The following is a 14,013-nucleotide window of genomic DNA, read 5'->3' on the forward strand; positions in this document are numbered from 1 at the left end:
CTTTGTGAAAACTAATATTTGTGTCATTCTCAAAACTTTTGGCTACGACTGTAGGCGCGCCCTTATGTTTTTATTTTTTTACCCCCACAAAGTTTAGGTGGCTGGACAACTACTTAGAAAGGTTTTCTGAGACTTTTAATACTATCAGTATCTGATCGTGGGAGTCCAACACTTGGGACCCCCGCCGATCAGCTGCTTGAGAAGGCTTCCGCGCTTCTGTGGGTTCTGCAGCCTTCTCGCAACTCACCGAGCACAATGCCGTACATTGTATAGTGGCTGTGCTCGATATAACAGCTCAGCCCCATTCACTTATATGGGGCTGAGCTGCACCTAGGTCATGTGACCGATGAAAGTGTCGTTGCTCGCCATAGGAAAAGCTGGAAAGGCTGCGGCACTCACAGGAGCACCGGTGCCTTTTCAAACAGCTCAGGATGGTTCATCAGTATTAAAGTCTCGGAAAACCCTGTTACCAAGCACAGCGCCATACACTTTTCTTCCATTAGTGGACCCCATTATAGGCCAAGGAATTGTTAATGTCCACTTCCCACTATTCTTGTGCAAACTCATCTAGGGCTGGGCAATATAACTGTATCAATGATATACGGCGGTTTTAAGAAATGGAAATATCGCTGTTTAATTACCGCGGTCTAGTGACGTAATAGGGGCAGTCACACTTAACAGAGCTGACTGGCATTTAAAAGTCGGGCGCACATTACACATCAGAACGCCCACCAGCTGGCACAGTGTAGAAGGATGGAGTTCCTTCCTCCCCAATGTGACGTGAATGCCGCTGGCCACCAGTGAGGAGACCAGTGAGGGGTGGGGCTATGGCCAGTGCGCCACCAATGAATATAATTAACCCATAAATACAAGTGGAGGTGGCAGGTGCCAGCTCTATCACACAGCCAGCACCTGGCCTCAATGACAGGACATGGCGATCCCGTGAACTCCATCAATTAACCACTCGGGTGCGGCACCTGAGAGGTTGAAGTGGATTGCTGTGTTCTGTCATTGAGGCTAGGTGCCGGCTGTGTGATAGAGCTGGCACCCGCCACCTCCGTTTGTATTAATGGGTTAATTATACTAATTGGTGGCGCAGTGCGTCCTCTGTGTAATCATTAGTGGCGCTGTGCACTCATTGGTGTAATCATTGGCGGCGCCCCCCCCTCAGTATTATCTTCATTGGTGACAGTGGCCACGGGGTCCCTTTTAATAGTGCACAGGTGGCAACCCTACATACGACTCAGAGAGGGTACTGAGTGCCCCCTCTGGCACATGTGCCATAGGTCCACCACCACTGGCCTAGGGAAAGCTGCAAGGCGGCCACAACAACGCAACTGTGAGTGCTGGTGCCTTCCCAAACGGGATTCCCAGTGCCATACCCCCACTGATCAGATACTGATCATCTATCCAAATAATAGCTCATCACTTCAAAAATCTTGGAAATCCCTTAAGGACTTAGCCCACAAACCTTTGTCACCTGTCCACAGGAGATGTGATGAATGCGTGACTGCTGGGACACGCACCATTCAAGTCCTGGGTCACTAGAACAGTAATGCATTTGTGTGACCAATGCTTCATTCACTGCTTATGGGACCGCGCCTGGCTGTTTCCAGCAGTCATATAAGTGATAACTGTTAGAACATCAGCAGAGATGCTAAACTGATGCCTCCAGTGGACTTCAGCTCATGCATGGAAGTCCTAACTTTTGGGGAATGTTCACAATTTCTGAGACTAGTTATTCCATTCAATACATAAATGCGAATTGGGGTTGTTGCTGCTACATGCACGTGGATTTCTGCAGGCCACTTTCAGATTCAAAAAAACTTCTGCAGTAAATCTGCCATGTGTGGGTTCACCTGGAGTTTCCACAGAAGTGCCATTTTCTGCACTGACACTAAATACTGGGTCACTCATGAGTAATGCCGGAAGTTGGGAAACACATAGTCCACCCAGAAATGAGGTTTCAAGTGGAAGATTGCGAAATTTTGTTCAGTGATGAAGTCATGGCGTTATTTATTGCTTTACTGAACTAAAGTTTCTTTTTTGCTTTTCCCCAGACATTCTCTCAGAAGAGGGAGCTCCTTCACCTTTCTGACTCCAAGCACACCATGGGATTTTACACTGGTTAGTACTGGCTGCCCATGAACATGTTGTGTGGGTGTAGAGAGACATGTGTATGCATGTGATTTTTGTCTTGTGATCTTTTACTTTTCCATTGAACAGTGCAGTTGCAGTCGCTTCATAAGATGTGCACAGATTTCACCCCTTAAAGGACCTGTTACATGTGCACTTGGCAGCTGAAGGCATCTGTGTTGGTCCCATGTTCATATGTGTCCGCATTGCTGAGAAAGATGCTGTTTTATTATATGCAAATTAGCCTCTAGGAATAACGGTAACACCGCCATTGCTCTTAGAGGCTCATTTGCATATATTAAAACATAATTTTTCTCAGCAATGCGGGCACATATGAACATGGGACCAACGCAGATGGCTTCAGCTGCCAAGTGCCCATGTAACAGGTCTTCCAGTTTCATAGATACAAATCTGCTGACAGATACCCTTTAAAGGGCTTTGCCCATCTGTGACATTGATGTCATCAGTGTCCGTCATGTCATGTTAGGCTTTCAAGGGGTTGTGCAGCGGTAACGTATTGATGACCTAACCTCAGGATAGGTCATTAATATCAAATTGGTGAGGGTCCGACTCTAGGCACCCCCGCTGATCAGCTGTTTGATAAGGAGGCCTTTATCTTCAAGATTACACGGCTCCTCATCTCAAGTGAAGGGGATGACCAGTTGTAATTACACTGCGTTGCCTCCGGACCTTCTGTACTTTTCGGCATCCACATGCTGTCCACATTTTCTGCAGCTCCATGGAAATGAATAAATTTGAAAATAGTCATGTGAATACACCCTGACACTGACAGACAGTAATGCTTTGGTATACTGAGTATATAAAAGTGATCAAACGGTTGTGTTGTCCCCTAGTGCCCCCCTAAAAATGATATCATAAAAATAAATGTTATTTTTATTTATTTTTTTCCACAAATGGGTTTCATTTTGTAAAAGTGGTGGTAGATCACACACACATATATGCATTAATAAGTCCCACGTATCCAAAAATGGTGCCAAATGTTTACTACATCTTGGCCTGCTACATTAGCGGAAAAAGTTAAGAAATGTTAATCAATTAAATATGTACCTCAAAATGGTTCTGTTAATAAATAAATAAAAATACAAGTCCTCTTATGGTTATATTGACAAAGAATACAATTGTTCTGGCTCTTGTAATGCAGCCAATTTGTTCCCATGATATGTGTTCTTAAAGGGTTTCTGTCCTCAAAAAAATCGTTATGTAGCTAGCTGACATTAGCGATGTTCTAATGTCAGCAGAATAACTGTATGACTTATAACCCCCTGCCGCCGTTCGTGCTAAATAATGACTTTTATAATATGCTAATGAGCCTCTAGGTGGGTCGTTGCTGCAGCACCTAGAGGCTCCGTCCTCTCACCGTTTGGCACGCCCTTGTAAAGGTGATTGACATGCTCGGTCTCCTCCGTGTCCCGCAAGTCCTGCGCCTGCGCCGTCCATTTTAGTATTAGGCGCAGTGAAGGACGGCGGAAGGCAGGGAGATATGTCATAGTTATGTTCTGCTGACATTAGCAATGTGTTAATGTCAGCCAGCTGACATAACAATTTTTTTGATGACAGAAACCCGTTAATGTTCAAAAGTAGTAAAACTTAAAAAAAAAATTAAATACATCTACCGTATTTTTCGCCGTATAAGACGCACCGGCCTATAAGACGCACCTAGGTTTTTGAGGAGGAAAATAAGAAAAAAAATATTTTGAACCAAAAGGTGTGCTTTTGGTGGGTTTTGAACTAATTGTGGTCTGTGGATGGCACTATTACTGGGGATCTGTGGCTGACGGACACTGTTATGGGGGGATCTGTGGGTGACACTTATGGGGGATCTGGGGGTGGCTCTTATTGGGGTCTCTGTGTATGACAGTTATGGGGGGGATCTGTGGATGACACATATATAGCATCTTATGCTATGTGTCATCCACAGATCCCCTCCATAAGTGTCCCTGCAGTGAATGACCCTCAATACAGGGCTGGGGGCCGGCATCTGGCTTTATAATGACAGCGGACCCGTGCAGTGACTATTCTACTACACGGGCCCCGCTCACTGTATAATCGTATGTCTAATTGTAAATAGTTATGTGCATAATCGCATAATGAGCGGAGTACTTACAACTACAAGCGCTCGCCGAGAGGAGGGAGGAGGCAGGAGGCAGGCCGGGAGGACAGGCGCTGGCAGCGTGAGTCATACGTCATGCGCCCACGCCGCCTGCTTCATTCATAAAGTGGGCGGCGCAGGCGCGTGACGCATGACTCACAAACTGCCAGCGCCCGTCCTCCCAGCCTGCCTCCTCCCTCCTCTCGGCGAGCGTTTGTAGTTGTAAGTACTCCGCAAAAAATTTGCGCAAAAAAAATCGCGCAAAAATTCGCGTGGAAATTCGCACGAAAATTCGCAAATCGCAAAATAAGCTGCATTCGCCGTATAAGACGCACTGCTATTTCCCCCCCACTTTTGGGGGGATAAAAGTGCGTCTTATACGGCGAAAAATACGGTACATCATTGTACCGACCAGTAGAGTAAAAGTAACACAATTAGCTATGCTATGCAATGAATGGCACAAAATTTTAAATGCAAAAAGGAGAATTTTTTTTTTTTTATTATTATTATTATTATATTTTTTTACATTCTTCCCCCATAAAAGTTAAACAAGTTATGTGGTTCTGAGAATGCAGCAATGCAAAAGCAGAAGAAAAAACAGTGGGCCTTAATGCTAAGACAGGGTTGGCAGTTAAGGGGTTAACACCTTGTTCATACGTGGTTCTGGCCTCTGAAGGATTTTCTTTCCGTGTGTCATAATGGCAAACAGCTGTGCGCCATTGCTGAAAGCCTCGTCCTAGACGGCAGCCGTCAGGGGCCATTCACTTTATTCTCTTTAAATGTCCCGACCAAATCCAGATGTTGTGGAGCGGCATTTTCCTCCCCATGACTGCATCTGCAGATGTGTTTATGTCTAGCACAGCCATGAGGCTTTTTTTCTACTGTCTAGTTCAGCCCTCCTAGACCTCTTTCTCTCTCCAAGGTCACAGTTGGCTAGAATACATATGGGAGTAGCCAACACACACTCGTCTTTCGCTTTTCCCTGTGAAACCCATTAATACCGCCATATTGGAGATCTACATAACATAGTCTCTGCCGTAACGTTACTATGCTGGGAGAATTCTAATGGTAATGTTGTATAAAAGCACTACCCTACTTGTATAGTTCCCTAATGTACACTCCGCACCCGACAAGCCAGAATACAAGTGACTGAGGATATAACCGTACCGCAGCAGCCTACATGTTCCACACACTCGCCTAAATGGTTGTGGCTGCTGGTAAAACAATGGCACCCATTCAACTACCAGTTAAAAGCTTGTATAATGTATGCAAACATTCACCACGCCTATATAATACCCTCTAGTCCAATGTACAGTAAACGGCTAGCCCTCATTACACCAGGATGCCACAACCATACATTCTGGCCTGGTAACTATGAGAACTGCACAAGCCCATATATCAGATAGTATGAACACTGAACTGGTTCTTGGTGCTCTCCCAGTCCTCATGTGGTGAAAGCTTGGCAGATATACTCTTCATACAGTGGTGCAAATGATTCCAAAGATGACATTGGCGTGGAAATGCGGATGCGAACAAGTCTGCTTGTTCCACTAACAGTCCTGTGGAGCACCATTGACCAGGGCATTTCCACAAGGGTCAGAAGAAATACAAACCAGCCAGACTGAGGGACGTCACTGCTGCTGCTCTGGTGGCCACACCAGGACACTCCAGTCCAATGTTCTGACATTTTACTTCCCTAATATTGTCAGCAAAATTACTACCTGAATTCACAACAGGCGAACTCTGTCCTCCCAGCGCTCTGCCCCGCAGCCCTCTCTGCTGCTGCACGCTTTCCCTGGCTCTACTGCCACATGCGGCCACTGATGAGAGCATGGCGTGCGCTGGGGAAAGGGTGCACCATGTTCTCTAATGGGAATTTCTACTAAGCTGCGCAATAGTGCAGCTTAGTATTGAAAAAAGAGCCAATCTGAACCAGGCATAAAAGTATCGATATTTCAGTACAACCCTAGGCTATACATGTTAAACAGCTGCTGAATGCTCGTTTGGGCAAAAGTTATTCCTCCTTCCCGACTAATTATACATGCATGTTTTTTTTTTTAAGTAGGAAGAGGAGAATAACCCAGATGTGCCCAATGCTTCTTTTCCCAAACATGTGCTGTTGGGGGAGAGTTGGAACACCCCCTACACCTCTAATGTGTATGCACACCTAAAAAAGCCCTTATCCACAGCAAATCAGCAAATAACCCCTTTAAGCTTTTTTTTTTCACACATTTTGACTTTTTTCACTCCATTCATTTTTCATTTATTTTTTATTTTTTTGCAGGCCATGCATTTGTAAACAGGAAAGTATGAATATCTCTATCTCTATTTCGAAAAAATTTTTATTCTCACTGATACATTCATTTTGTGAAGAAGGGGCAAAAAATAAATAAATATGGATGTCTGGCACAAAACGAAATAAAAAAAACAAAAACAAACAAACACAACTGCAGAATAACTCTTTTCCAGTATTGAGTTCCGTCCTAGCGGCTCTATACTGGAAAAGAACTGATCAGGCATATCCCCATGCATTGTAAATGGAGAGCAATCTGTTCTGGATGCATCAGGATGTCTTCAGTTCAGTCACTGAATGGCGTTTTGTACAGAGGAAATACCGCAGCTTGCTGCAGTATTATCTTTGTTTAAAATTCCGGATCAGTTGCCGGATTGCCAAATCCGGCATTAATTTACATTGAAATGTATTAGTGCCGGATCCGGCATTAAAAATACCGCAATGCCGTATCCGTCCTTCCGTAAAAATATGAGACATGTATAACTGATCCGTTTCTCTATGACTTCGGATACATCTACAATTGCTGTCCGTTTGCATGCAGATTGCCGGATTCGGCAGGCAGATCCGGCGACGGAACTGCTTGCCGTATCACTCTGCCGCAAGTGTGAAAGTAGCCTAAGGTTTGGCACAAATGACGAGATCTGCTGTCCTTAAATGGTTTCACCCAGGTTACTCCGTTGTGGGGAAACCCTCAATTACCTGAAATATTCCGACTGGAAGGGTTCTCCCCATGGGAAGAGAAGGAAGTGGTATTCTTGTATCAACTACAGAAGGATGAGGAGTCATTTGAGTCATTGGTCCACTGAGTATACAGGACCCCATCATTCCTGTTTAACATTGGGGTAGGAGTGAATGCCTCTTGCCCGCGGTGTGGATGGGGTCCTGCGTCTATATTACCTATGTTCTCAAGCTTCTGGGCAGGAGTGCTGAAAAGTATTAAGAATGCATACCCGGTTGTGGTACCGCCACTCCTAGAGCCTGCGTTTTGGGAATGGTAGAAATTACAGATCATAATATACGCCTTGGTGTGCAGCGCCTATTATTCCAGGCCCGGAAACTGATAGCCCGACACTGTATTCGTCCACAGCCTCCCTCTGTAATGGAGTTCCTTAATAGAATGGACGATATACGTCGCCTTGGAATAGGTGTGTATGTAAAGAGGAAGTGTGAAGCTAAATTTACAGCACTGTGCGATAGGTGGTTCTCTGCCAGGGCCAAATCCTCCTCACTCCCCATGTGGTGGTGGGGGTAGTCTGAGTCCCTGGATAGTCGCATATGTGAGGGAGCTCGGTATGTCAAAGACTGGACGGGTTGTTATGGAGTATAGTGGATGTGCCCTAACCGAGTAACTGGGAGTGAACATTGGAGGCTCATGCACATGATGGATATGCTCCCGGAGGATATGCAATGGTATTTAAGGCAAGGTGTTATGTTAAAAATGGCGGGAATGTCTCTTTTCTAGGGGGTGGGGGGTTCTGGTACTCGGTTATCGGTGTCATTTTAATGTCATGTTACAATGATACCCGGAATGCATAAGTCCCTACTGTTTGTACAAATTTCTAAATATGTTAAATAAAAAATATCTGATTTAAAAAAAGAAATAGCCAAGCGATGTACTCTATCTCCAGAACATGCCCCTCCATCACAACCCCTGTTCTCAGGGTCAGTAAGCTATCCTTTATCCTATTTAGTAGGGTTCTCCTAAACTTTAAAAGTGTAGGCCCATCCTACAGATAGCCACATGTTAAACGCAAACAGTGCCGTGTGGTGACATAGACATTTCAGGATCTGCTAAATCCATCGCCTATGACCACAGATAATGTCTAATATTCATTTTATTTTTGTACTTTCAGAAGAGGAAACGAAAAGAAAAGGACGAAGACTCCTTCAGCCTTTGCAGCTTTGATCTAAAGGTAACAAGAAGTAACAGACAAATGTACAAAACTATTGAATTGCCTCGAATGGCCAAAGAGCTTGGTCAGAATCCAGACTTCATTAGAAAGTATTAATGGTGCATTTCTCGTAGAAACATTGTCTTGCTGCTGTGAATTAGAAGTGACAGTCACCAGGACCGTCTTTCTATTCACTGTTCCTACTAGCTTTTGTCCAGCCATCAAGTCAGTACAGCTAAACTGTAGTCACGGATGATTGCTGAGCCTTAGGCCTCTTTCACACGAGCAAGTTGCTCGGGTGCAATGCATGACATGAACGCCCGCACGGAATCCTGACCCATTCATTTCAATGGGTCTGTGTACCAATTTATTTTTATTTATTTATTTTCTTTCAGGCATCAGTTCTGTGTTGCAGAAAACGCAGAATATAGAACATGCTGCGTTTTTCATGGAGCCCTGGCCCTATAGACGTAAATGGGGCTTCAGTGAAAAACGCATTGCATCCGGAAGCAAGTCCCGATGCAATTCGTTTTTCAATGATGGTTTCTAAGAGATTTCTTTTTTTATCATGCGTGTGAAAAACACATCGAAACACATTGCACCCGCGTGGAAAAAACTGAACGCAATCGCAGACAAAACTGACTGAACTTGCTTGCAAAATGGTGCAAGTTTTCTTGAGCGCATCCGGAGCCAATCCTTATTGTTCATGTGAAAGAGGCCTTAAAGGGCATCTGTCAGCAGATTTGTACCTATGACACTGGCTGACCTGTTACATGTGCCCTTGGCAGCTCGAGGCATCTGTGTTGGTCCCATGTTCATATGTGCCAGCACTGCTGAAAAACATGAATTCCTAATATATGCAAATGAGACCCTTGGAGAAATGGGGTTTTTGCCCTTACACTTAGAGGCTCAGCTCTCCCCGCAACTGATTTTGATTGACCAGGCAGTGTAAACATGATCGCACCTGGACCTTTCAATCAAAGTAGAGAGGTTGCAGAGAGAGCAGAGCGTCTAGGTCAGTCGTGGCTAACCTCCGGCACTCCAGCTGTGGTGAAAACTCCCAGCATGCTTCATTCATTTCTGTGGAGTTCTGAGAACAGCCAGAGGTTAGTTATCACAGGTCTAGGTTCTACAGCGATGCCCACGTTGCTCCTAGAGGCTCATTTGCATATAGTAAAACATCATGTTTTCAGCAATGCGGGCACATATGAACATGGGACCAACACAGATGCCTTCAGCTGCCAAGTGCACATGTAACAGGTCAGCCAGTGTCATAGGTACAAATCTGCTGACAGGCACCCTTTTAACGAGATTGTCCAAACCTTTACAAGTGATGGAACGTCCTCAGAATAGACCATCATGATAATTATTGGAGCTGGTCTGTCACCCTGGCTGATCAGCTGCTCTGCAGTAGTCTGCATCGGAAATGCACAGATCTGTCCATTATGTAGTTAATGGGGCTGGTTATTGCTGCCCCCCTCCGATCAGGTAATGATGTCCTATCCTCGGGGTGGACCATCACTAGGGATGAGCAGACCCAAACTTTGCGAGTTTGGGTACCCGGACCCGAACCGGGACTTTTTCACTGAAGTCCGGCTTCGGTGTTCAGGTCATTTTATTATTTTCCGTTATAACATGGTTATAGCGGAAAATAATACCATTCTTAAGACAGAATGAAAGAGTGTGGCAATTTAGGGGTAAAAAACAAACAACCAACTCGCCTTGTCCACTTGATCATGCTGCCGCACGTGGTGGGCGCCGTGACATCCTAGCAGGTCCTGCTGAAAGAAGGTAAACACTGCGGCAGCGCGATCAAGTGCATAAGGTGATTTTTATTTTATTTTTTTTACCCCTAAATTGCCATATACTTTTGTATTCTGTCTTAGGCTGGTTTCACACGGGCGTTGCGGAAAAATGTGCGGGTGCGTTGCGGAAACACCCGCGATTTTTCCGCGCGAGTGCAAAACATTGTAATGCGTTTTGCACTCGCGTGAGAAAAATCGCGCATGTTTGGTACCCAAACCCGAACTTCTTCACAGAAGTTCGGGCTTGGGATTGATGTTCTGAAGATTGTATTATTTTCCCTTATAACATGGTTATAAGGGAAAATAATAGCATTCTGAATACAGAATGCTTAGTATAATAGCGCTGGAAGGGTTAAAAAAAATAAAAACGTTAACTCACCTTATCCCCATGATCGTGTAGATCCCGGTCTGTTCTTTAGCTGTGGGCTGAATGACCTTTGGTGATGTCAGATCACATGCTCCAATCACATGGTCCATCACCATGGTGATGGAGCATGTGATCTGACATCACCAAAGGTCCTTTAGTCACAGCTAAAGAACAGACCGACCGGGAACTAGGCGATCATGGGGATAAGGTGAGTTAACTTTTTTTATTTTTTTTAACCCTCCCAGCACTATTATACTAAGCATTCTGTATTCAGAATGCTATTATTTTCCCTTATAACCATGTTATAAGGGAAAAAAATTCAGTGAATAGACTGTCACCTAGAACCCATGCGTGGAAATCGCACCGCATCCGCACTTGCTTGCGGATGCTTGCGATTTTCACGCAACCCCATTCATTTCTATGGGGCCTGCGTTACGTGAAAAACGCTGAATATAGAACATGCTGCGATTTTCACGCAACGCATAAGTGATGCGTGAAAATCACCGCTCATGTGAACAGCCCCATAGAAATGAATGGGTCAGGATTCAGTGCGGGTGCAATGCGTTCAACTCGCGCATCGCACCCGCGCGGAAATCTCGCCCGTGTGAAAGGGGCCTTAAGAATGCTGCTATCCTAGATGTGGCTTGAGCCCTGCTACCTTAATGCACATGTTCTGGGATTGTGCGGAGCTCCGGAATTTCTGATTCTCAGTTCTGGCCTTAATAAAAGACGCATTTAATATCACGGTTCCGCCTGGTCCGAGAACATGTATAGTAGGAATATTAGACCTCAAAAATCGCCATCACCGTTTGGGAGTGCAGCGTCTGTTATTCCAGGCTAGGAAATTGATAGCCAGATTCTGGCTTAGACCTCAACCACCATCTAGGGGAGAATTCCTTAGTAGGATGTCAGATATAATACGCCTAGAAAAAGGTGTATATGTTAAAAGGCAATGTGTAATGAAATTTACCAAAATATGGGATAAGTGGCAGAAATTTCGGATACAGTGTCCGGATTAGCCTCTCATCTTCGTTGAAATATGAGATGGTAGAGGCACAGTCCCTGATTTCTTTTGTTCTTCAGCTTAATCAGCTATAGACGTATGATGTATGAAAGTGATTAGCGTTACATAGAAACATAGAATGTGTCGGCAGATAAGAACCATTTGGCCCATCTAGTCTGCCCAATATATCTGAATCCTATGAATAGTCCCTGGCCCTATCTTATATGAAGGATAGCCTTATGCCTATCCCATGCATGCTTAAACTCCTTCACTGTATTTGCCGCTACCACTTCTGCAGGAAGGCTATTCCATGCATCCACTACTCTCTCAGTAAAGTAATACTTCCTGATATTACTTTTAAACCTTTGCCCCTCTAATTTAAAACTGTGTCCTCTTGTGGTAGTTTTTCTTCTTTTAAATATGCTCTCCTCCTTTACCGAGTTGATTCCCTTTATGTATTTAAAAGTTTCTATCATATCCCCTCTGTCTCTTCTTTCTTCCAAGCTATACATATTAAGGTCTTTTAACCTTTCCTGGTAAGTTTTATCCTGCAATCCATGTACTAGTTTAGTAGCTCTTCTCTGAACTCTCTCTAGAGTATCTACAGGTCCTTCTCAAAAAATTAGCATATTGTGATAAAGTTCATTATTTTCTGTAATGTACTGATAAACATTAGACTTTCATATATTTTAGATTCATTACACACCAACTGAAGTAGTTCAAGCCTTTTATTGTTTTAATATTGATGATTTTGGCATACAGCTCATGAAAACCCAAAATTCCTATCTAAAAAAATTAGCATATCATGAAAAGGTTCTCTAAACGAGCTATTAACCTAATCATCTAAATCAACTAATTAACTCTAAACACCTGCAAAAGATTCCTGAGGCTTTTAAAAACTCCCAGCCTGGTTCATTACTCAAAACCGCAATCATGGGTAAGACTGCCGACCTGACTGCTGTCCAGAAGGCCATCATTGACACCCTCAAGCAAGAGGGTAAGACACAGAAAGAAATTTCTGAACGAATAGGCTGTTCCCAGAGTGCTGTATCAAGGCACCTCAGTGGGAAGTCTGTGGGAAGGAAAAAGTGTGGCAGAAAACGCTGCACAACGAGAAGAGGTGACCGGACCCTGAAGAAGATTGTGGAGAAGGACCGATTCCAGACCTTGGGGGACCTGCGGAAGCAGTGGACTGAGTTTGGAGTAGAAACATCCACAGGCGTGTGCAGGAAATGGGCTACAGGTGCCGCATACCCCAGGTCAAGCCACTTTTGAACCAGAAACAGCGGCAGAAGCGCCTGACCTGGGCTACAGAGAAGCAGCACTGGACTGTTGCTCAGTGGTCCAAAGTACTTTTTTCGGATGAAAGCAAATTTTGCATGTCATTCGGAAATCAAGGTGCCAGAGTCTGGAGGAAGACTGGGGAGAGGGAAATGCCAAAATGCCTGAAGTCCAGTGTCAAGTACCCACAGTCAGTGATGGTCTGGGGTGCCATGTCAGCTGCTGGTGTTGGTCCACTGTGTTTTATCAAGGGCAGGGTCAATGCAGCTAGCTATCAGGAGATTTTGGAGCACTTCATGCTTCCATCTGCTGAAAAGCTTTATGGAGATGAAGATTTCATTTTTCAGCACGACCTGGCACCTGCTCATAGTGCCAAAACCACTGGTAAATGGTTTACTGACCATGGTATCACTGTGCTCTATTGGCCTGCCAACTCTCCTGACCTGAACCCCATAGAGAATCTGTGGGATATTGGGAAGAGAAAGTTGAGAGACGCAAGACCCAACACTCTGGATGAGCTTAGGGCCGCTATCGAAGCATCCTGGGCCTCCATAACACCTCAGCAGTGCCACAGGCTGATTGCCTCCATGCCACGCCGCATTGAAGCAGTCATTTCTGCAAAAGGATTCCCGACCAAGTATTGAGTGCATAACTGAACATAATTATTTGAAGGTTGACTTTTTTTGTATTAAAAACACTTTTCTTTTATTGGTCAGATGAAATATGCTAATTTTTTTAGATAGGAAATTTGGGTATTTATGAGCTGTATGCCAAAATCATCAATATTAAAACAATAAAAGGCTTGAACTACTTCAGTTGGTGTGTAATGAATCTAAAATATATGAAAGTCTAATGTTTATCAGTACATTACAGAAAATAATGAACTTTATCACAATATGCTAATTATTTGAGAAGGACCTGTATATCCTTCTGGAGATATGGCCTCCAGTACTGCGCACAATACTCCAAGTGAGGTCTCACCAGTGATCTGTACAGCGGCATAAGCACTTCACTCTTTCTACTGCTTATACCTCTCCCTATACATCCAAGCATTCTGCTGGCATTTCGTGCTGCTTTATTACATTGTCTTCCCACCTTTAAGTCTTCTGAAATAATTACTCCTAAA

At 44.3% G+C, this 14,013-nt stretch overlaps 1 protein-coding gene across 1 annotated transcript in view; it reads left to right on the forward strand.

Annotated features, from left to right (window-relative positions):
* NET1 (neuroepithelial cell transforming 1) overlaps nt 1-14,013 on the forward strand; it is a 49,191-nt gene that overhangs the window by 17,660 nt on the left and 17,518 nt on the right. The window contains exons 2-3 of the mRNA XM_044280003.1: nt 2,061-2,127; nt 8,393-8,452. Of these exons, the coding sequence (XP_044135938.1) occupies nt 2,061-2,127; nt 8,393-8,452 (127 nt within the window). The remainder of the gene's footprint in view (nt 1-2,060; nt 2,128-8,392; nt 8,453-14,013) is intronic.

This window comes from Bufo gargarizans, chromosome 2 (genome assembly GCF_014858855.1).
Source record: "Bufo gargarizans isolate SCDJY-AF-19 chromosome 2, ASM1485885v1, whole genome shotgun sequence".
NCBI classification, from domain to species: Eukaryota; Metazoa; Chordata; class Amphibia; order Anura; family Bufonidae; genus Bufo; species Bufo gargarizans.